The sequence below is a fragment of the Mesoplodon densirostris genome, chromosome 8, assembly GCF_025265405.1.
Source record: "Mesoplodon densirostris isolate mMesDen1 chromosome 8, mMesDen1 primary haplotype, whole genome shotgun sequence".
Lineage (NCBI taxonomy): Eukaryota > Metazoa > Chordata > Mammalia > Artiodactyla > Ziphiidae > Mesoplodon > Mesoplodon densirostris.
This window is the reverse complement of record NC_082668.1, coordinates 87,081,844-87,106,862: the sequence shown is the minus strand read 5'-3', so window position 1 is coordinate 87,106,862 and position 25,019 is coordinate 87,081,844. Positions and strand designations below refer to the sequence as shown.

Below are 25,019 nucleotides of genomic sequence, written 5' to 3'. Positions count from 1 at the left end.
CACCACAGCCCCATAGGGAGGTGCTCTTATTATGCCTACTTTACATGCTAGAAGCTAAGATACGGAGAAGGGAAGTAAGTGGCCCAGGTCACACGCAGAATAAGTGGTGGAGTCAGGCTTCAGCTCTGGGCAGTTTGGCTCCAGAGCCTGTGACGCCACGTCTGTGGGTTTTCTGGGAAGAAAACCCTAAATCTTGATTTGAGTGATCTCAGTTTTTGGTGGAAGACCAATAGCAATCACTAGCACTTCTCCATCTCTGCAAATCAATTCTGTTTGGGGCCAGAGAAGATATTTAGCACCTTTTCCCCCCTTGCTCACAGCATCACTGCTAAGGTTTTAGGGGATGGGAGAAGCCATCATCTTAGGCATCATTTGGTGCAGGATTAAGCGTGGTAGTGACACCACGCTCTTTTCATACTAAAAAACTTCAGGTTAAATGTAGTGAATTAAAACCTGAGGATTGCCTACTCAGGGTTTGAAAGAAAATGCTTTACTTCTTATTAGATCTTCTGTGCTCAGAAAACCTGTGTGTGTGTGTGAGTGTGAGAGACTTCCTGATAATAAACTTGGAGAGGATGCTTTGGTAAGTGTAACAGATTTTGCTACAATATGATAGAAGGAGTGGCTATTTGAATGGCATGCTTTTCCCATGGTCTAGCATTTTCTTTTCTAATTTGATGCTCTGTCATAAACTGTCAGGAAGAGCTTAGTGCTTTGTCTGGCAAGTGTCTAAGGCTGTTTGTCCAGAATTATGAGAGACACTATTTTAAAACAGAAATTCATATAAAACAGGTCTCTTTGGGGTGGTCACTACAAATATATTTATCTTAGGATTTTTTACAAATAGTGCCCACTCTTAATCTACTCTAAAAATGTTAATTTCAAAATGATTGATTTCTGAAAAACTTTCTAGAAACATACAACTGTATTATGTACGGTAGATCTCATGCTCATTTTCACTTACTTTTGCCTTTTAGGTGTGTGTATGTGAGTGAATGTGAATTTCCCATTCCTAGTTTTTCATGACAGAAATCAAATCTGGTACTAGCTAACTATGGCAGCCTAGAAATTTAGAAAGTTATCACCACATCTATCTCAGTGTATCTGAGCCCATACATATCAGCTTATGCCCTAGGTTTTTCACTGTCTAAGGCACATTGGTGTGACTTTGGGTAGCATCTCTTTTCTGGGAGGGAGATTTTTTCCTTATTTAGCCTTCGAATGCATTTTCAGCTTTAGTCAGCTTCTTGAATGCTGAAAACCCTATGACTAAAACTTCTCCCAGGAAAACTTGCAACTAGACTTAACTTGCTTCCAGTATTCAGATATTATTCTCAAGGAGCCAGAGGAAAGTGCAAGGTGGTGGAGTTTTTATACCCACAGCTGCTGGGCTCTTTGGTGTTCCTTCTATGTTCTTTGGCTTTGGTAAAGTGTACTTGGATGGGGGGGGGGAAGGAATATTTCTCATGTTATAGGGAAGAGAGGCTGCTGCTTCAAGCAAGGTGGTTTGGGCTCCCTAGGTGCACCGGAGGCAGCCTGTGATTAGTATAAGAGAGCTCTGAAGCCCATGAGGCATCGGATCAGGAAAGGATGATGTCTCCATATTTAAGGGTGCTTTGGTCTAGAGCATGGGCTCTGACACCTGACTGCTGTGAGTCCAATCCTGGCCCTGTAGCCAAGTTATTCAACTTCCCTGCACTTCAGTTTCCACATCTGTGCAGTGTGAAAATACCAGAGGGTTAAAGGAGTTAACACACATTCCATTTTAGAATTAGTTAGCTCCTGTTGCTTTTGTATTGAAATGGGGTCGTGCCCTTTAATTATGCAAGGTGTCCTAAGGTCACAGGGAGGCGGCTGGGAAGGTGAGGTTGAAGGCACCTCGTGTGACCGCCTGCCATATCATTTTGCTCTCCCTCTTTCTTTCTTCTTTCCATCAGTTTCCTCAGTATCACCGGAGTAAAGAATCTACTATGCAAATCTGACCATCTGATTACCTGGCCTAAAGTTTAAAACTGTTGCTGATAGACTAAAGCCCTGGTTCCCTAATATGGCATATGAAGGCCCTGACTGTTTTTCCAGTCTCGTCCGCCAGTGCTTTCTCTTTACTTCTTTGTGATCCCCCTTGTTTACCTGGCTCACTTCTTCTCCTTCCCGATTCAGTTCCCTTGAGAAAGCCCTTCCCATCCTTTCCTCTACCACCCCCATTCTTGCTGCATTAAGCACCTTACCCTGGTGGCTTGAAAGTGCCCTTAATACACTCCAACTGGATTGCCTATTACACGATAGTGAAATTGGGTCTCTACGTCCCCCTTTTCCCTCCAGACCGTATATCAAAACTTATCAGCAGTAGAAACCCCATGTGTTCATCTCAACACTCCCTATTAGTGCCTGGCACGTGGCAGGTGTCCACGACCTTTTGGCCAATGTGATCTGAGCGGTCTCACTGGGCTCTGCACCCATATGCATTCAGGAATGATAGGGGTGCTTGTGTGAGTCTCAGCTGAAAGTTCAAACAAGCAAGAATATATCACCCTAACAGAGAGGAAGGTGAACGTATTTAAAATATTTAGGCTCATACACTAATGCATACTTTTAAGGCTGAAATAATTTTTTAAAAATATAATTCAATTTAGTAAATTTCTCCAAACTAGTCTCCAGAAAGTTATGAGATTTACATCAACGAACGCATCTAAACAATTCAGGGTATAGTTTCATTTATAATAATAAGTGAATTATCGTTCCATGTGAAATGTCCATTTTATTAAGCCTGAAATAGTTTTTTAACAGACATGTTTCAGCTCTGATTTTAGGCAAGCTCCGCCATAGCCAGCTAGCAATGAAATGATTAAGTCAAGGAAGCGTGGAGCAAAAGCATGAATTTAAAAGACATTGGGCACACTCAGAAAATAGAGTACAGTGCAAATTAAAATCTTGGGGGAGGGTATAAATTGCTTTATAGTGGACCAAAGTATGTTTTGAGTTTCAGGAAGTTTGATAGTTATGTGAATTATGGTTTAACAAATTATGCCAAAATTCTCATTTATTCCTTTTTTGGGGGGGTTAAGTAAATAAAGACAACAAATTAATGTGGCTTCCTGAATTTCGGGATCTTGACAAACGGTACCATTTGGTGAACCCTGTGGTGTGAACCACGTATACAATCAATTCTGGAAACTTAGTTTTCCTTTCCATTTGTATACCATAGGAGAGAAATACTTGGGGAGATTTTCAGCAGCTTCCCATCCTTTAACAGCTGCTAGCAGTTGTTTGAGCCGCAGTCTAAGGAAATCTTACCGGGTGAACTCAATGGGGGAGGACCACTTTGCTCTGAATCTTTCCTGAGCTGTGCACGTTCAGCTGCAGGGGGACAGGGCTGAGCTTCAAGGAAGAGTGCAGGAGGACCCTTCTCCCTCCGTCCACCCTTCTCCCCTCCCCTGCCCCTTTCCTCTCCTCCCTTTCTCTCTCTTCCTCCCTTCCCTTCTTTCTTCCTGTCTTTAAGGGCCTGCACTGTCATTATTAAATTAAATTTCATGTATTACCACAAGCTGCTGAGGTCTGGGGAAAACAAGAGTTTTTTTTTTTTTTTTAATTGAAGCTTAGTTGGTGTACAATATCATGTTAGTTTCAGGTGTACAGCAAAGTGATTCAGTTATCCATATGTATGTACCTGTTTTTTTTTCAGATTCTTTTCCCTTATAGGTTATTACAAAATATTGATAGGAGGTCCTTGTTGGTTGTATATCTTATATATAGCAGTGTGTATATGTTAATCCCAAACTCCTCTAATTTATTCCTCCCCATACCCCCTTTCCCCTTTGGTCACCATAAGTCTGTTTTCTAAGTCTGCGGGCCTACTTTTGTTTTGTATAAGTTCATTTGTATCATTTTTTCAAGATTCCACATGTAAGTGATGTCATATGATATTTGTCTTTGTCTAGCTTACTTCACTTAGTATGATAATCTCTAGGTGCATCCGTGTTGCTGCAAATGGCATTATTTCATTCTTTTTTATGGCTAAGAGTCCAGTGATGACACACACACACACACACACACACACACACACACACACACACACACACACACACACACACCCTTCTTTATCCATTCATCTGTCCATGGACACTTAGGTAGCTCCCACGTCTTGGCTACGTATATAGTGCTACAATGAACATTGAGGTGCATGTATCTTTTTGAATTATGGTTTGCTTTGGCTGTATGCCCAGAAGTGGGATTGCAGGATCTTATGGTAGCTCTATTTTTAGTTGCTTAAGAAACCTCCGTACTGTTCTGCATAGTGGCTGCACCAGTTTGCCTTCTCACCAGCAGTGTAGGAGGAGGGTTCCTTTTTCTCCACACCCTCTCCAGAGTTTTGAGACTGAGAGCAGAGCAGTTCAACTCAGTTCTTTGCTGGGTCATTTTTATTGTTTTCGTTGACTTTTTGTTTCCCAGAACCTTCAGTTGTTCTAACAAAAATGGTCCTTCTCTGGTGAAAAGGTGAACATTAGGTGTTCGGGTTCAATGCCTCTGGGGTGATTAGTTGACAGATATTTATTGAACATTTACTGTGTTCCAGGCACAGTCTCTGAGCTGATCTGTCATCAGCAATGGAAATTTCGTGTCTGCTGTCCTGGAGTTTACAGCTCAGGTGAAACAGACAGCTGTCAACAATTTGCTATGACCTTTAATTAAAAAAATTTGTAAGTGGAGAGAAATGCATATACCCGAGGAATTTAAGTTAGCCACTCTAGGTCTAGTTTAATATGTTGTCCTGGGGATAAATCTCAAATATGTATAGTAAATATGAGTAATTTGGGACTAGGCATTTTTGATCAGTAACATCTCATAAGTTACTGCATGTATCATATGTAGATTAGAGATTTTTAGGAAATTTAAATAGATTTAACATGTATGTACACCCTATGTAATATACTATAACACTTGATTTCACAGAGTACACTTGAGAACACAGTCGCCAAGGATTATCTAGCCCCCAGGTCACTAACTTACCCTGTGCCCTCCCTCAAGTTCTTTGCTGGCCATATATCACCTATAAAGTGAGGCTCTTAGGCTCTCAAGTTTCCTTTCAGCTCTAAAAATTGTATAACTGCAATACAGAATAGCTCTGTAACCCCCATGCCCCCCCAACAAACGGCCCTTCTCACTGTCTTCCCTGCTTCTTTTAATGGCAGCTCTATCCTTCTATGTAATAGGGCAGAAATCTAATGTTCCTGACCCTTCTTCTCTTACACCCCATGTCCTGTCCGATTTGTCAGCAAATGCTATTGTGAACCATGCCTCACCATCTCCCCTGCAGTCATCCTGGTCCAAGCCACCATCATCTCTCCCCTGGATTATGACCGTAGCCTCCTAAGAGGTCCTCTTCTGTCCTTGTCCCTGTGTGCTCAGCTGTTTACGCGGCATCCAGAGTGATGCTGTTAAATAAGCCAACTTGTGTCATGGCTTTACTCAAAACCTTGTAATGCCTTTCCACCTCAGTCAGAGTCCTAATGGTGGCCTCCTGGGCCTTACAAGGTCTGGCTCCTCCTTAGCTTGTTGACCTCATTTCCTAGTCCTTCCTCTCCCTCACTTTCCTCCAGTCAAACTGGCCTCCTTGCCACTCATGCTCCTGTCTCATGTCCTTTGCATGGGTTGTTCCCTCTACCTGGAATGCTCTACTCAATACCTCACATGTCCCATCAGTGAGGCTTCCATGGATGGCATCCTATGGTGAATGGCAAGCACCTCTGCCCCATACTCTCCATCCCCTGATCTTTTTATCTTTATTGTACACATTAATGTATCCTACATTAGTGGTTCTCAAGGTGTGATTCTAAATCAGCGGTATCAGCGTCACCATAGGAGCCTGATAAAAATGCAAATTCTTGTCCTCTTCCATCCCTAGTTTCTGCTGAGTCAGAAACTCTGGCGGTGGGGTCCAGCAATCCATATTTTAAGAAGCCCTCTCATGATTCTGATGCACACTAGAGTCTGAGAACCACTGCTGTCTATTGTGCTTCATAATTTTATTACCTGTATTTATCTCTCCTCCCCACCCCTGCCCCGACTTAAAGTCAGCTCCATGAAGGCAGGGGTTTCTGTTCTATAGTGCTAGAGTTTAGAATGGAAATAGTAAGAACTCAGTCAATAGTGGTTGAATGAATGAATGAACATGTGACTATGTAGTAAATTTAAATTAAAAGAATACTGAGCGGGACTTCCCTGGTGGCGCAGTGGTTGAGAGTCCGCCTGCCGATGTGGGGGACACGGGTTCGTGCCCCGGTCCGGGAGGATCCCACGTGCCGCAGAGCGTCTGGGCCCGAGAGCCGTGGCCGCTGAGCCTGCGCGTCCGGAGCCTGTGCTCCGCAACGGTAGAGGCCACAACAGTGAGAGGCCCGCGTACCCCCCCCCAAAAAAAAAAAAAAAAAGAATACTGAGCAATAGATTTTAATGTATGTTCCTCATATTTTAGTGACTCTCCTCAGTGTCAGGAGTTTTAAATATGAGGTTTTCTTTATCACAGATTTAAAAATCTGCAGATTCTTCGAAGATTGCGTTATCCCCGACTAATCCTTCTTGAAACTTTGTGAAAATGATGTGAATTGTTGCTTTAAATACTTGTGGCAACTGGAATTGTGCTATTTTAATCATCTCCCGTAGGGACCATCTCTTTAAAAGTGTACAGATAGGTCATTCTGGTTTATTGGAAGCTTCTGATAGTCGAGCTAGTTGAGTGGAGATTTGTATGAAAAAGACCACCTGGAGGTATATGAATATTGCATTGGAAATTTAGACTCATTAATCTTTGATCTAAGTTGCTTGTGCCTGTCTTTGTGGGTATGGCCAGCCAGGAGCCCCCAGTGACTGCAGAGCATGCCTTTGGCTTCGGAAATGATGATCCCTGTATAATATGCTTACCTAGTGTTCCCCTCACTTTGCTGTCAGTTCAGCAGAGTCGGGTCTTACAGATGAGGGTACTGAGGACTGCTGAGTGATTGTGGCCTCGTTGGAGGTCATTCTGAAGGTCGTAAAAGCAGATCACTCCAGACCTCCCCAGACTTCACTTTTTATCCTTGGCTGACTTCCTCGCCATTAGGCTCCCTGCCCCCTCCCCCACCTGCTTCTTCACGCAATGCCTTTTGACAGCTTGGCTGTCCCGGGGTTCAGTTCCTCAGCTGAAAAATAAGGAAGGTTGACAAGATGTTTTCCGAGGATCTATCTTGAATCAGAGTGTTTCAGTGTCCCTTCATTAGCCTCACTCACTAAAGGCATTCTCAGTCCTATTTGAAAGCATTCAAATCAGAGGGTGGTCTTGGGCATGGAGCAGAGAGTAAGCCAAGCATCTGTCCTGTGGCTACTTTCACCAGAGCATCTTTAAAAATATCCCTCCCACTCCCACTGGGGAGCCAGGGAGAATGAGTTTGTGACTTGGGGATTTTCTGTGGCGCTCCTTTGCTCACTGTAATTATCGCAGTTGATAGAAAGTTGACCACAAGTGGGCTCTTGGTGTGTCTGTCTTTAGACTTGAGAAAGCTGGCTCTTGCCTGCACCTGCAGCAGACCTGGTCTGGGTTTACTGCTCCAGCCTTCCTGGCCCCCCTTCCTTCTGCTGCTGGCCCGCCAGGTGTGGCCTCTGGCTCCATTTCTCCCCGGAAGTTCACCTGCTTTGGGCTTTGGGGAAGGGTTCAGCGATTCTGACATGGATGGGCAGATTATCGGTAGTTTGCTACTGTCTTAAACTGGTGTTCTCCTTCACGCTGGGGCTAATTGGCTGTATTAGTCAGCTGAACTGTGAGCCAACTGTGAATTGACACCAGCTACCACTTATTCTTCTTTTTGTCTCTTTTAAGCCTGTGTTGTATTGATTGTGAGAATGGTTGAGGAATTGGGGAGGGCTGGCAGCTTGTGTAGCCTCCAAATTTTTACCGAGAATGCCTCTGTTGAATTTTTAAAATAATTTGTCTGTGTCACTGTGGATTGATGTTGACTCCATGGATGAAGTACAAATAAGTGCTAAGAACTTTTCCTTTATAAGTAGAAATGTAGCACATCTGAAGGAAACCTGTTGATGGCAAGTTCGAGAGTCTACATACATGAAATACCAGTCATGGGAAGGTTTGCTTCTTTGTGGGTTTTTTTTTGTGTGTGTGCTTTGAAAGGTGAAACTCTAGCTTTAGGAATAAAAAGATGTCTTCTGATTTCTTCTTTTGCCCTCAGAAAAGGCTGTGAAATTGTTATTCTCTGATATTTCAAACACGGTCGGGACTGCCTCTCCCTCATTAATAGATGGGAAACGTGGACTTGTACAGAGCAGCTAGAAGTGACTCCCTAGGGCCCAGGCTCTGGAAATATGGCAGATCCTATTTCCTGATCCTGAATGCCTTGGACACCATGGCACATGTGGGTGGGGCTGCAGTCTGTAGAACCAGCCCAGGCCATTGAGACCATTTGCTTACGAGAAGGAATAAATAGAATTGAAAACCAGGAGTCTGATTCAGGCAAAGAAGTTTGGGTGGAAAGCGAGGGTTTTCAGAAAACTCTCTTTGGTTCTATCTGGTCTCTCTTGGGGTCCCTCCCTCCAGAGCAGGACAGGTGGTGTGCCCCACCCCCCCATAGTGAGGTGGTATGTGAATAATTGATTACTAATAGCAGATAAGGTACCAACATATTTCTTATTGACTTGCCTAAAAATTGAGTGGATTCATTGTTATCACTTTAATATTATAATGCTATCACCCTCACACAACTGCATTTCAGAGCTTTCATTAGGGGGAGAGAGAGGTTTAGTGTCACACATATCTGTGCTGAGGCTGATGCTTACCCGCAACCGGACTCTTCTATGCCCTGGCACCTCCAGTGAGCAGCTGTTATGGACAGACTGTTACTAAGTTTTGTGATTATAAATTATGTAAATGTATTATAAAAAGATTTTGTACAAATCTGAGTATTCCCACGGAGGTGTGCCACGTGTGTGAATTTTTCCTGCGTGACACATTAGAATCACTGGGTCAGACAGTTCTGTGTAGGACATGATTTTCGTTTGTAGTGTTGGCCTTGTACTTACGTGTCATAAAATACATGAATGTGCACTCGACTTTTTCCAAGCCACTCTCTTTCTACTGCTGTGGTTCTCTTTACTAAAGAGGTGAAGGAGGGAAGCTGTGGAGCTGGCTGTACTTGGAGGTCTTCCGGTCATACTGAATCGTGCCGTGGTGCCTGCTAGGAAGACGGTGCCCTTGAGCAGTGCTTCTTCAGCTTCACTGTGCATCGAATCAGCTGGGGCTCTTGCTATAGTACAGATTCTGTTCACTAGGTCTGGGGTGGGATCCAAGATTCTGTGTTTCTCAGAGGCTCCCAGGTGATGCTGATGCTTCTGGTCTATGGACCCCACTTTGAGTAGCAAGGACCTAGATGAGAATGTTGAAGATACCTCTCTCTCCTATTTTCCTAGAAGTGTATTATTGTTCCATTTTTGGAACATTTATGTGAGTGTAGCCCCAAATAGAAACTATTGGCAAAAAAGTGAATTAGGCTCTTCTTGTAGTATGTTTTTTTTTTCCCCTTGAGACGCCGGTGCATTTATTTGTTTTGCTTTGTGCCCCTGGTATTAAAAGCCATGCTTAATACTGGAACCGTTTAAAACTCCAAAATTGCACTGTGTGCCAAATCGTTTTCTTGCTGATTTTTACCAAGCCCATTTGGGGCTTGCATCGACTTTGGCCTCTGATGCAGTGGTTAACTCTTAACAGTCAGGAAGTATGAATAAACATGGCTGGACTGGGGAAAGACAGGGGATTGTAAGAACTAAAAAGCCTTTGGGGGGCTCCCCTGGTGGCGCAGTGGTTGAGAGTCCGCCTGCTGATGCAGGGGATGCGGGTTCATGCCCCGGTCTGGGAGGATCCCATATGCCGCGGAGCGGCTGGGCCCGTGAGCCACGGCCGCTGAGCCTGCGCATCCAGAGCCTGTGCTCCGCAACGGGAGAGGCCACAACAGTGAGAGGCCCGCATAACGCAAAAAAAAAAAAAAAAAAAAAAAAAAAGCCTTTGGGTACAAATACCAGAGGGCTTGACCATCAGGAGATGAAGCAATACGGACGTTTAAGAATCTCACGTGGCATTAGTCTGGGCTATACTGTTCCAGGGTTGGTGCAGGAGCCCAGGGGTATCACAGAGGTCTTGGGCTCTCTACTACTCTCTGTTCTGCACCTCAGTAATGTCAGGCAGCCCATGTCCCCACGGGCTCCTTTGCTCCCAGCATCACATCCTCACGTGACACTGTCTCTAACAGGCAGGGGGAGTGGGGAGGAAACCACCTTGGTAGGGGGGTTCGTGTGTTAGGCAGAAAATATTCCCGCAAGTGTCTGTACCATATTCCTCTTGGATCCCATGGGTCAGGACTAGGGCAGACCCTCAGACCCTTCACCAGACCAGGAACCAGACACCATGATTGACTTAGGTCTGTACAGTTCATCCCCCTGGGGCCCGGCACACCAAATCAGGATGCTGGTAGAGATCGGGGTATGGATGTTGGGTAGCCAGTCACCAGTGTGTGCTGCCAGGGACTTAATATTACTAGGAAACTACTATATGCATTCTGTGTGCCCCTCTTTTTATAGCTTGTGAAACTGTTGCTCAAAGAAGTGAAGTGGATGATCAGGAAGTGTAAATGGCATCACACGCAGGCCTGTTCGATTCCAAAGTACCTCCTCGGGGTGGAAATGTGGCTCCTTGCTACTCACTGTGTCCCCCCTCGGTGCCTCTCCTCTCCCCTGGGATCCTTGATGGGGACTCACTGGGAACAGTCAGGAGCCCATGGTGTGCCACATGTCCCACACGAAGTGTGTCACTATTTGGCCTCTTACTACTTATGCCCACACTGCTGTTAGAATAGAGAGAAAACTTCGCCTGTGTGTCAAGTGGCATTGCTTCAAGAAGGAAACCAGCCTGGTGAACATTGGCGGCCACTGTGTAGGTCTCGCCACATCCCGCCCTGGCCCGCTGGGCTCTGGGCTCTGCTTCTTGCTCTGGGTTTGCTGAGTTCTGCAGGTACCTGGAGGCGCCGCGTCCTCCTGGAGGACTTGAGGCATCACCTCTGGGTCAGCGCTGCCCTGCACTCTCTCCTGCCTGGTTTCAGGGGTTCCCTGCAAGCGCCAGGCAGTGCTGCCCTTGCCTCCCCACCTTCCCGCCCCTGCAGACTTGCTTCTTATTGCCTGGAGGTCTGAGGACACCCTGAAGATGGCAAGCCTCCAGGAGAGTGAAAAGTTGTTCCTATTTAATTTACAAACAGAAATAAAACAAGCAGTAAAACTGGTAGAAAAGGCTGGGTTTAATTATACATTAAAGAAAAGTAAAATTGAGAAACAAGTGATTTGGTCAGTTAAAAAAGCAAAGAGCACTGTGCTCAAGGATGTGATAATGGGGTAAACATTGCAATCAGAAGGGAACACTACTGGGTGACTGTTTGTTGGCTTCTACATACAGGATGAATTATGGCGGGGGATTCTGCCTTGTTATTCTTCAGATGCCATGTGGGGAGAGAGTTTGACCAGAGAGGGCTGTGATCAGAACTGTGCTTTAGGAAGAGTAATCTGCATGGAATAAGTCTGGATTGCAGTTGGAGGAGGCATGCCTCTGATTCTGTAGTTGCTAAAGCCTTCACCTACCCTGGTCTGTGTCTTTCCTCTCTCACCAAGAAAATCCGGGGGCGGAAAGGACACCTTGGAATTACCAGCCAACAGAAGATGATACCTTAACATAATTCTTCTCTTCGTGTTGTTTAGGTCATGTAATAGCCACTCTATTTAAATTAATGTCATATTTTCCCATGCTAGCTCTCACGAGGAGGCTGGCATTGTGTTTAAATCAAAGCTCTGCCAAATCAAAGCGACACACACGCCAGTTGGACACCACTGTGCCTACGGGGGCGCTGCACCACTGAGACACGTTTTACTATAAAAACAACATGAAAAGAACGAAATACATCATTTAAAGCAAAACGACTGTTCATGCAGTGCCTAACAGGATTAAGAAAATATTTGCTTCTGTGTTCTACCCATTATCGTAGTCTGCATAATTTAAATCATAATGTGCTTCCTTATATGCTTCTTCATTCACCAACATTGGATGTATAACGTTTTAAGGAAACCTGTGAGATCACGAAGGCCGGATGCTGGCAGCCCTAAAAATGTTCCTGGGTGTTTAGAAGTACATTTCAGTTTCGCCAGTAAAGTCTTGACTCTCTCATGAGAAAAAAACAACAACTGGGAATCAAACCAAATTATGCAGGGATTGTTTTTGATGATATAAATATGACATTTAGGATGAACCAGAGAACCTCAAGCCAGTTTTTCTATGCTGGGTGATCACAACTTGATCTTTACTCAGGGAAGAGCGTAGGAGTTGTGGAATATTAACCCCATTATTCCTTTTTGTGTTTCCTTTCTGGTACCTAAGAATACACCAAATTTTCCCAGAAAGGAGCCTGGGGCTATGTGGCCAAAACTCCTCTGTGAAGGACTGTGGATTTCATTCAGACCTTCAGTAACTTGCTATATGGTCCTTGGCAAGTTATTTCATCTTGTTTATTCCTTCCTCTCTTTTAGTTCCAGTACTCACTAAATTATCACATTTCGTTAAGGATTTGTCCCATGCTTTCCTTTTTCAGAGTCTCTGTTCAAATACAGGCCCTGTGGATTTTACTCCTGGGCTATGGCTGTGGTCTTCCTGCTTCTAGTCTTTCTCTTTTCCTGAACATCCCTGCATGATTTCTTTTCCCCAATTCTCCTCTTGACTAGAGAGAAAGCAACAGCAGTCCAGGGTAGTAACTGGGTCAAGTACAGCTTCCTTTATCTGCAACTCAGACTCTGTAGTTGGGCTCTTTGACAGGCTCAGTGCTTCTTCCCTTTTCCAGACCATGGCCCCTGGGGAAGAGAGGCTGCTGCTGGCAGGGAACTACCAGGGGCCCCTGGAGCCACTGTGACTCTGGCTGCCCCAAACCTGCAACCAGCCACTTGGAGGTCTAAAGGATCAGTGTCTTTTGCAACCCATTTTGAATATGATTTAGGAGGCTCTGAGCTCTCAGATGTTGATTCCATTACTCTCTAGCCAAGTATGGAATGGACCTAAGCCATTTTTTTTTTTTTTTCCATGCACAACTCAGGTTCCCTTTCACAGATATTAGTAGATTTTATAGATGTTTGAGGTAAGTTCGGGTTGGCTAACTCACCTACAACGTCACTCCCAGGTTTTAAGGAAATCAAGTTTCAGACCAAATTTTGCCCTTCGTTAGCAAGCAAGAACCCTAGAGATTTCTCACAGTTTATTCCGTAAGCTCAAGGACATTCCTGCTTTCTGTCCTTCTAGGTGAATGAAAAATTCACTTGAAGCCGACATGCCAACATTCCAGATGCAGTTTTCTTGTACACTTGTGCTTGGCATCTAAAATCTAACGAGGCAGAAAACTGGTTAGGGGTTTAGCTTACTCTTGGGCCTGGCTGGATTCTTTCTATTCATGCCAGATGGGGAGTATATCTAAAATATTTTAGCCACTCTCTGTGTGCTCACTACTTTGACTTTTACCAGTGAAAACCTGTTTCTAACATGCATCATGCCTCTCAGCAGGTGACTCTTTTCCCCAACAATAGTCCCTTTTAAGCTTTCACCTGGCTCATACTTATCTGTACTTAGATACGGATAACAGAAATACTTCTAGCAGCTGCTTCTGGCCTCCTGAATCAAATGCTGCCAGACCCTTCTAGCACTGGGCATTCTGGCTCAGAACACCACTTGACCACCTGGGTTGCAGTACCACAAATATAATATCACATGGTGTATATTGAAGTATTATAGGTAAATTTTAGACATCATAACAATACAGTTGGCAGACTAGTTTTGCAGGTTAAGTCAGGCAGGCGGAATTGCTTTATCGTACTTTTCCACTTTTTCTTTTTTTAATGAATTTGTTGACAATGACAGCAAAAACGAGAGGTTTTACATCAAGATCTCAATGTTTGACTTTCTCTGGGAAAACTGGGGCATCTGCAAAACCAGGGCCATTTTCCTCTATGACAGTTTTCTTTTCCAGCTGAACAGCTGAAGCTTGCTTTAGACCTGGGGATGGGCTCCTGGGAAGGGCCCTGCACTTCCTAATGTCCCCCTATGCTGAGACAGATATCAAGTGTCCTTCATCATTGAGATGGAGCTACTGGTTTGCAGGACCGCCTTCCCTCCTTCATATTCCTGCCTGGGCCCCTGTAGGTATTTGAGTTTTTGAGCCGTGCAGCTGTCGGACAGTTTTTCTTCTTGGCTCAACACTTGTGCTTTGCTCATGCTGCTTCTTTGTCTGGAGTGTCACTTCCTTTTGGGCTTGTCTGTCCAACACTCAACCTCATCTTCAAGGCCAGGTCCAAGGCCCACTGGGAGATGGAGTCTTTCATGGCTATTAGAGTCCTAGCTCTTCCACTTCTACACGGACAGCAGAGCATAACGTTTGATTCTACACATTCTGTTTCATGCCTTCTCCCTCCTTGATGGTAATATTCTTAAGGTCAGGAAGCATGTCCTTCTCGTATTTTATATCTACCATTGTAAAAACGTCAATGCTTATCCCCTCAGCCCAGTTTTGTAAGTCAGAGAACAGTAGCTATTGATCTACCTAACAATTATTATAAAGCATATTTATCCATGGTAAAAAGAAGTAGGGGGGTGTTATAAATGTGAAAATAATGTAAAAACAGGCATAACCAAGAAGCCTGAAAACAGAGCTCCAGAAAGGTTAAGTGCCTTGCTGGAGTCACACAGTTGGGGAATAGCTTAGTCTTCAGCCTAACCACTGAGCATCCTGCCTTGGTGCCTTAGGGCTGTGCTATTTCCTGGCAGATCTGCTACTTGCTAAATCAGGTAGCTGCACCCCAAACCCCTGCAGATCCTCCACAGGGCTTAGCGTTCACATGTCAAAACAAGACAATTCCCAAAGTCACTTAAATCGTACACCACAAATGAGGGAAAGGTGATGAAGGTACATCAAACTTAACCATACCCTAACGCAGAGGCAGCCGCGAAAAAGCCCCAAGGCACCAAGAGTCAGGATGCCAAAGATGCTTCTGTCATTAATAAGGACCAGCAGAGTGTCCTCTGCTGATGGTCCTCCCCTTAGTGGAGGGAACAATGCACTGGGATGATGCCAAGGCAAAGGCATCATCCATGTACAAAGGCAACACTGCTGAGGGCAAGGATGGTGGTGGGTTCAGGCAATTAAAAGTAAGTAGGAGGGCCGGGGCCCAAGGTTGGAATTTGGGAGTAGCGTTAGATGAGGAGAGGGAAGGGGAGTCAGATTTGCATGTTGTGCTGAGGGATTCTGACTTTATCCTGGGGGAGCAGGGAGCCTTTAAAGACTTTTAAGGAGCTGTCAGGCCTGTGACAAAGAAGTGCCTGGCTGCTGCAGGCTGGTCTGGGGAAAGCAGGGAGGTGGTGACCTCGGAGGCTGCCCCAGGACACTTGGGCTTAAACCAAGGCAGTGACAATGGGGAAGGAGAGAACTGGATGGATTCAAAAGATGTGAGAGGCTTTTCGTTACCAGGATGACCGCACTCTTTCTGGTGTGAGATGCAATTATTCCTGGAGGCTGGCTAACTTGATGTGTAGCCTTTGATTCCGTGTTGCCAGAGAAATGTTCATGGTTTCTGGCCCACACGTATCTGGCTCCCCTCCCCTGGGCTGTCTGGACGTCCCCCCAGCAATCAAGGGCGCTTTGCACTGTTCTCTGCTCTGCCGCCTCCACTTCTCTTGTCACATGTAAGCTGTCTCCACAGACTATATCCGTCTTCCTGTTTACACAAGCAGCCTACAAAGTTCAGTCCAAACGTTCTCTTTCGCAGTACATGTAAATCTTTTTCTATATACACTGGCCATACGTATGAGCAAATTGTACATGTATTCTGTAGTCGTAGGGTGAGTAGATGTTAGGATTGGTGTTTTCTGCTTCCGGAATTTTTCTTCTGAGCTTTAAAGACGTTTAACCATCTGTTGATGACTTAAAAGTGAGTGTTCTAAGTGGAGTCTGTGAATACAAATGTGAATCAGGAAAATACATTGAAGACGTATTGTCAATAATGAATTGCAACTATGCATCTCTCTCAGCTGTTTTTGCAGCTTTAAAAGGTCTAATGTAATCAGATGGGTTTTTTGGTTTGTTTGTTTAATTTTTATTTTTTATTTATTTATTTTTGGCTGCCTTGGGTCTTTGTTGCTGCGTGCGGGCTTTGTCTGGTTGCGGCGAGCGGGGGCTACTCTTCTTTGTGGTGTGCGGGCTTCTTACTGTGGTGGCTTGTTGCGGGGCACGGGCTGTAGGTGCACGGGCTTAAGTAGATGTGGCGCACGGGCTTAGTTGCTCCGTGGCATGTGGGATCTTCCTGGACCAGGGCTCAAACCCGTGTCCTCCTTCATTGGCAGACGGATTCCCAACCACTGTGCCATCAGGGAAGTCCCATCAGATGGTATTTTTAAGGAATTAAAAACAATAAATGTTAACAATGGATTTTTGTCTGGATCATATCTTTTAGGAAGATATATGTATATTTGAGGTGTAGAATTGCTTCAACTGCATGGAAAAGAATTTATTTTTCCTTAAAACAACTTTTACCCATATCCTTAATTATTTACAGATGATATGTATTTATTTAATATTATCATGTTACAAAATTATTTTAATAAAAACAGAATGTTGGATTCACTGTTAAACTTCTTTTCTGAAATACAAATGAGGTTGAAATTTATATTTTCAAAAGCCATATCATGTTGTCTCTTCCTCTAGCCAAATCTAGTAGATACTTACAAATGATTAAGTTCACCCAGCTCTTCTGTAAGAGAATGAATTTTATCTCCTCCTACTGGAAGGAGACTGGTTCAGTGGTTTCTTTTCAGAAAGCTTGATTTTTCTGACTGTAATATAAGAGTTCAAATAGAGTTCAGCACATACATGCAAATTAAATTATATAGCATTTTCAGAATATACTTTTGCTCACTAGTAACACGAGAGTAGCAGTTGGAATAAAGACTCCCTTTGTCAATTTTTATTCCTTTTACTTGAAGTTGTAATCCTATTGGGATTTGAGTAAATTTAAACGTTAATAAAATGGAACAGTCAACAGATTTCAACTCAGGGAAAGTGTTATTGCATAACTTAATAATGTAGATCTGGGCTTCCCTGGTGGCGCAGTGGTTGAGAGTCCGCCTGCCGATGCAGGGAACACGGGTTTGTGCCCCGGTCCGGGAAGATCCCACATGCTGCGGAGCGGCTGGGCCTGTGAGCCATGGCCGCTGAGCCTGCGCGTCCGGAGCCTGTTCTCCGCAACGGGAGAGGCCGCAGCGGTGAGAAGCCCGCGTACCGCAAAAAAAAAAAAAAAAAAAAATGTAGATCTAACACAAATGATAATATTTGACCTTGGTGTGTACTTGACATTGTTCCTTGGTGATTGCCATCATCCTGGCAATCACCAAAGGGGGCCAGCAAAGAAGAGTCATGTGAGAGCAGTTTGAAGGGGTCCACACTGCATAATCTGCTGCAGTGTTTTGAGGTGTTGACATCCCTTTTTTATAACTACTTACCAGCTGTCTCTTGAGGTGCCCTTGAGTTGGCTCTTACTGGTAGGTCTGTACTAGCCCTAAGTAGTTGGTAGTTTAACTTACTAACTAATTTTAACCATTAGTAAAACTCTAAGCACAAATGCATGCATTAATAATCACTGGGTATTCCCTCTCTACTTTCACATATACAAACATAATTTTTGCATAAATGCATGCACGTATACAGTATGCTTAATTAATTCATGTCCTCACAAGAAGAACTTCTAATATATAATGGATGTCAAGAAGAGTATTATTTCACTCTACAAACCTTTCCATCTATATCTATGAAAATTATCCAGAAAGCAAACATTGAAAAAAACCCAATCTTTACTGACTGGGCTTATCCTTTGTGTTGATTGCTACGTGTGGACAAAACTGGGCATGTTGGCTTTATGTACCTGGGTTTGTGAATTTGCCATTATGATTTTGGCTAAAGCACTGTTCAAGGAAGGGCATGGGAATGTGGAAGTTGTATGTTATTCATCCTTTATTTCAAGGAAGAAATCCACTCCCCAAACATTGATGATGTGGAATTAAAGAGGCTAGAAAATAATCATAATAAAAGAAAACATAAAAAGAAACACACGCTAGTTTTTCTGCCTTTGGTGCTATTCTTATAAATGATTTTCTAAAATGAATCTTAGCTAAAAGCTAAGATCCTTTAATTTAGGGCTTTGGAAAGGTATGTGTATTTTTATTGTAATCTTTTATAATTAGTTATGACTTGTGATACCTTTTTGGTAGAAAATATAAAATGATATGCTGAGCTTTTGGACTGGTGAGCTTGCCGACCCATAACCTGTGATGAGGGCTTTCTCTGAAGTGTAGGGCAGGGGTCCCCAACCCCCGGGCTACAGACCGCTACCTGCCCACGGCCTGTTAGGAACCCAGCCGCACAGCAGGAGGTGAGGGGCAGGTGGGCAAGTGAGCGAAGCTTCATCTGCCGCTCCCCATCGCTCCGGCTCGCATTATCGCCTGAACCATTGGCTGTCCCTGCCCCCGGGGAAAAATCGTCTTCCACGAAACCGGTACCTGGTGCCAAAAAGGTTGGGGAAAGCTGGTGTAGGGGATGGCGGGTGGCAGGACTGCCCTCCTGTATGGCTGAGAGAGCTCCACAGTGTTTGGAGCAAGTCATCACCATTGCGAGGCCCACCAGGAAAAGAGATGTTCATAAAGTCAGGATTTGTAAGCCATAATGTCTTACCTAAAATAAGGGTTTTTTTTTTTTTTTTTTTTTCCTTTCAGATTTTGGGGTAAGTGCTTTCTTAGCAACAGGGGGTGATGTTACCCGGAATAAAGTGAGAAAAACATTCGTTGGCACCCCGTGTTGGATGGCCCCTGAAGTCATGGAACAGGTGAAATAAATTAATAAATAAAATAAAAGTGATGTTTTGATTGACATAGCATAGTTGTACAATACATATCATTAGTACACTAACATTTTGTTCAAATCAATCATTTTACTAGAATGCGTCATGCAATATCTAATTCCCGATTGCTGGGCCTTAGCAAAGTAATCTCAAGGTTGTGCACGCACAGCCGTGGACTTCTGACATAATATGGACCTCGTCATGTATAACATGCCGGCTGTATAATTGTGTTTTTTTTCCTGCTTCCCTTCTTAGGTGAGAGGCTATGACTTCAAGGCCGACATGTGGAGTTTTGGAATAACTGCCATTGAACTAGCCACAGGAGCAGCGCCTTATCACAAATATCCTCCTATGAAAGTAATTGCTATTGGAAATATTATGTTGGGTTTGAAATATGATTTAACGGAATCCATTCTCTAATCCTCTTAAACATAGTCATTTTTCTCTTAGACCCAAGGGGAATTAATGGAGGGATGCAGCCAAGTTAAATGTTATCTGATGCTCTCAGTCGACAGAATGGGACAAAAGTAGCACAGTCCCCAGCTTTGAAGCTTGCTTGCTTTACGTTCTTAGCACAGAAGAATGTGATCAGATTGGTCGATGGAGGTTGATAGATGAGACAAATGCTGGTCATGACTCTCTCTATCACAGAATACCCCCAGCTCCCCAAGAAAAATCTAAAAATAGATTATAGTGATATCATCTTTACAGATGGATTTCCCAAATTTTCAGGCCTTTTTTTCCCCATGGTCTGTAACATTTCACTCCTGTTCTCATAGTGTCATGTTGGTGACTCATCTGAAATAAGGGAGCCCAGTGTTTTTAGGAACTAACATACTTTTGGATACTATTTTTAGATTTCTGTTATTTTTTTTGGAAGTTACTCTTTATTGTTATTATTTTAAAAAATATTTATTTATTTATTTGGCTGCATGGGATCTTAGTTGCAGCCCGCGGGATCTTTTGTTGTGGCCCGCGGGCTCTTCACTTCGTTGCGGTGTGTGCGCAGGCTTCTCTCTAGTTGCAGCACTCGGGATCTCTAGTTGTGGTGCGTGGGCTTAGTTGCCCCTCAGCATGTGGGATCTTAGTTCCCTGACCATGGATGGAACCGGCATCCCCTGCATTGCAAGACGGATTCTTAACCACTGGACCACCAGGGAAGTCCCTATTTTTGTTATTCTTTTAACTAGACTACATCATTATTTCTGTTAGTTTTGAGGTGGTGGGATCAGGGCTAATTTACCCAACTGGATTTTGTTTTGTGGCTGAAATAGTTGAATGGAAATTATGAAGGTATTTTACAGAGAATATGGTCCATGTTTGTTTCAACATTTTCCTAGGATTTTATTGGAAAAGCTTTAAGAGGATTTAGAAAAAAAAGACCTGAGGATAAAAAAAAAGTTAAATGATTTTACTGATTAAAAAGTTAATACGGGGCTTCCCTGGTGGCACAGTGGTTGGGAGTCCACCTGCCGATGCAGGGGACGTGGGTTCGTGCCCTGGTCTGGGAGGATCCCACGTGCCGTGGAGCAGCTGGGCCCGTGAGCCATGGCCGCTGGGTCTGCGCGTCCGGAGCCTGTGCTCCGCAATGGGAGAGGCCACAACAGTGAGAGGCCCGCGTACCACAAGAAACAAAAGTTAAAGACAAGTTGAAAATATTAAAAGCAACAGGAGAAATCAACTTTTTACATACAAAGGAACTCCCATAAGACTATCAGCCGATTTTCCAGCACAAATTTTGCAGGCCACAAGGGAGTGGCACAATTAATTCAAAGTGCTGAAAGAAAAAAAACCTTCCAACCCAAAATACTCTACCAGTGCTCCGCGGCGGGAGAGGCCACGGCAGTGAGAGGCCCGCGTACAGCAAAAAACAAAAACAAAAACAAAAAAAACAAACAAAAAAGTTAATACGTTCTTATTGTAGAAAATTTGGAAGTCCAAATAAGAATAAAGATGAAAACAATCATCCATAATCTCATCAACCACAGACAATCCCTTTTTAAGTTTTAGTGTAGTTCATTACATTGTTTTCCTCTATATATTTATATACATATTTTTTCAAATAGTTAAGATTTGGGGGTTGTGTGTACACACCTGATTTTGTCAGCAGAAAATTTAAAATTGAGGTGTAAACAATTGAAGTGACCTTTTGGGGAAAAAGCACTGAAACAGCTCTGAGGACTTTTCTTTCATCTGGTTTTTCTCTATTATTTTTTCTTATTTCTTGTTTGCGTTCTTTCCTACTTTTTAGTGTTTTCCACTTGAATCCAGTCACATTGCTAATTCTAGCCTAAAGTCCTGCAGGACTTTTCTTAAAATCTCACAGATCTCCCACTTTTCTTCGGTTTGCTATTATCCTCCACAAACAATAAACTGTCACTTTGATCCTTCATCTATTCACACATCTCAAAGTGTTTGAACAGTGTCTTGGCATGTATAGCATTTGCATAAATTAAGGCTGATTTATGCATTAATGAGTTTTTTTTCATTTTATAGGTCAATAGTTTGCTACAAATTCTACACTTTTTTAAAAAAAACAAATAATTTTGATGTTAATGTGAAAGAATGGAATTTTTTGCCTTTTCAATGTGAAAGCTGTGTTTTGGTTTCGTTTCCTCCCTTTCCAAAAGCAGCATGGCCTTTTGTTCTGGTTATGGTTTTTAGTAACTCACTTGTGTCCTAGCTATCTTTCAGTGTCTTACTGTCTCATTTTTGCCAAGCCTTTAAGCAATTTTCTGTATGTTTTTTCATTTAAAAAAGAAAAAGGGAGACCATGTGTTACCTCTTGGGATGTTGTGGATTTATTTTTAGGGCTGGTAATGTATTACAGAAGCCTTGAGTACAGGCGGTCCCTTACTTAGGAATACCCTGTATACGTGAACATTCCCTGCTGCTCTGGGCCTCTCTTTCTCTACCCTCCACTGCCCCCTTTCCCAGCCAGAGCATAGCCTGCACTAAGCTGGTGCTGGAGCTAAGTGCTCCTGCAGGCCTTGTGAGAGCTAGTTCCCAGGAAGCCCTTGTCCTGGCCCCTTTGGGAGAGCACTGTTGACACATAGAGCAGATTTTGTAAATTCTGTCAATGGAATAACAAAAAGGTTAAAGGGCACGTGAACAGATTTGCAAAGGGAACCGAATACTCTGAATGCACACTTTCTAGAAGATGAAAATCATGGGGAAGCACATTTGTACCTAATCAAGGAGGGTCTTTGAGGCTTTGCTGAAAAATGAAAAACTCAGTTGTAGCAACTGCTGTCCTGAGATCCTGTCTTCCTGTTTGTTTCTGCTGCAGGTGTTGATGTTGACTTTGCAAAATGATCCACCCACTTTAGAAACAGGAATAGAGGATAAGGAGATGATGAAAAAGTACGGCAAGTCCTTTAGAAAATTACTTTCACTGTGTCTTCAGAAAGATCCCTCTAAAAGGTATGTCAACCTGAGCGGATGAGTGAGTGGTCATGACTGGGTGGGGTCACGACAGAGCTTGGTTTGTGGATGGGGAAGGGCTGTGTGAGGAGTCCTGAAGTTTAGTTCTGTCCAGTTCAAGGGAAATCCAGCTCTGGTCCCCAGGTTTCCAACCTGTTAGTGGAAGCTTGGGTCCAAAAGGGAGAGAAGTGAGTGAGGACGAGGGAGAGGCCGAGGAAAATTTTCCGTGTTAATAAGATTGGTTGTGCTTGTTAGGTATGGGCTCTGTCATCAAAGGAAGTGAAGTAAAACAGAAATCAAAAGCAATTGGCAGTGGTGAATTCAGAAGCTGAGCTAATATTCTGCACTGTGTAGGTTGCGCTGACCTCTCAGGATTTGAATATCCTGCCAGCTCCAGTCTAAACCAGGCAGAGCTGTTGAATTTTGCATGAGCTTCGAGTTGCAGAACAAGTTGTTTGTGCTGTTTAAAAGATTATCAGTAAAGAAGATTAACATTTTTACATTCAAAAGATTAATCGTATAAATAGAAGCAAATGGTTTTAAATTAACTTTAGTATTTCCTCTTTATTCTTGGATTATTGCCCTGCACTGTGGTTTGTCTGTTTTCTGAGTTTTGTTTCTTCTTCTTCATCTCTGTGAGTTTGAAATGTCCTGGGTAGTGATAGTAGAGCCCAGTGTTCTTTGTCACTTGAAGGAGAATGTTAATGACGTGAACTGAGCATAAACCTTGGCTGGGTAGAGTCCCTTTGTAGTGCTTGGCTGTGTGCTGCATTGTCCGAACGTAAGGTGAACTTGGATTACACACCTGGAGAGGCTGCTGAGAAGTTACTGGCTACCCTCATCCACCCAGGACTCCAACTTGATACTTGTGTTCTAAAACATAAAAACTGGCTTGTCTTTTGGAACTTTCTTTTTCAGGGAAGGACCCTGCTTTTCGAAGGCTTCCTTTATCCTTAAGTTCTTTATGAAACTTAAGCCTTTTGCCTTCACACAGTGATCTACTGTTTGAGCAGGCTACCCTTCTCTAAAATAAACATAGTTTCCATTATTTTACCTGTTCTTTGTAGCAACTCTGTTCATTCCTTTACATTTTACTGAATTTGCCTTGAATCTTTTCTATATCAGTTAGTTACCTTTCTCATGGAGCCAGTTCTAAAGACTCTTTGCCGTTAAACATCTTGAAATTATTTATTGTAAAAGGGGTGCAGCACTTGCTTGCCTTCCCCTTGTATTTGGTGTCATCTCCAAACGTAAGTTTTTAGCATCACCAAGGAGACAGACTTTGATCCTCTAAAGCCCAGTGAGAGAAGAACTCGTTTTCCCCGTTAGAAGGACTGGGTTGTGACTGATGGTCTTGGCGATTCTCAAAATAGTTGAGATTCCACCTAGTGGTGGTGATGTGTAATGCCGCACGATTCCAGCTCTTTCAAAAAAAAGATTCTGTAGGGTAGAACTGTTAGTGCACTAACTGATAAATATATTTCTTCAGGAGACTTATAGTTTGGTCAAAATAAATTAGACCGTCATACATTATATTGAACAAGCCATCCTTCTCAATAATCTTGAAAGTCTTTCCAGTTTTTATTTATTATATGAGCTCGAATATCAGGTTCCCACCACCCCAGCAAACAACAATAATAATAACAACAAAAGTTTTAGAAGAGAGCCATACAGAATTTATTCGAATTCTCACAACATCTTTCCCTCAGAGTGTTCTCTTGGTAACATTATTGATTTATAAAGTATTAATAGGTTAAGAACTTCTGTTAGATATTTTCTGTATAATGTAATCTGTTCTCCCTATTGTGCAGTTGTCCTCTATAACAAACAGAGAGTGTCACTGGTGCACAAACTTCCCAGGTAATTTTTTCTTGTAATGAAAAGACACGACGTGGGAAGTTTGGGGAAAAAAGATTCAGGAAATGTGAGAAGGGAAAAAAGCAATATTATAATTGTTGAATTATTTATTATACAGGATGCAATTAAAAAATATGTATTCATGACTGAATTAATCAGTAAACATCTAATTGCTGCTCAGGTCTGAAAGAAACCTGCGCGTATTTCTTATCTTCTCTGCCTTTGTTTATATTGTCCAAAGATTTTTTCCTCTTCTCCTGTCCCCCTTCCACCTGTCTTTCAATACTTAGTTCAAAGGCCCCAGGTTCTCAAAGTTAGATACATCTGGGTGCGATTCCTAGCCCTACATCATCTGCATGACTTAGTTTCCTTGTCTGTAAAATGGGCCTAATAACACCACGTCATAGGGTTGCAATGAGGATGGAGATGATGCCCTTAAAGCAGAGAACACAGTGCCGGAGCATTCCTAAGTATTCAGGAAATTGGGATTGCCATTCATTATTTGCCCTTTCTTTCTGACCAAGTAGAGTTGTTGCAACCTCGAGTTTCCTGCAGTATGTTGATGATATGTCTCTTGTAGCACTTACCACACTGTGTACAATTATTGACTCACATGTTCAATTTCCTCATGAGTTTCTGAGATTTTTAGAAGGAGAATCTGTGCCTCTCATCTTTCTATCTCTCTTTTTGTCCACAGTGACTGGTCAGTATTACGTACTCAGTGGTATTTCTTGAACACCTGCAAACAA

At 43.1% G+C, this 25,019-nt stretch overlaps 1 protein-coding gene across 1 annotated transcript in view; it reads left to right on the top strand.

Annotated features, from left to right (window-relative positions):
* STK39 (serine/threonine kinase 39) overlaps positions 1 to 25,019 on the top strand; it is a 323,719-nt gene that overhangs the window by 95,414 nt on the left and 203,286 nt on the right. The window contains exons 6-8 of the mRNA XM_060106877.1: positions 18,866 to 18,975; positions 19,246 to 19,347; positions 22,280 to 22,413. Coding sequence (XP_059962860.1) covers positions 18,866 to 18,975; positions 19,246 to 19,347; positions 22,280 to 22,413 — 346 coding nt within the window. The remainder of the gene's footprint in view (positions 1 to 18,865; positions 18,976 to 19,245; positions 19,348 to 22,279; positions 22,414 to 25,019) is intronic.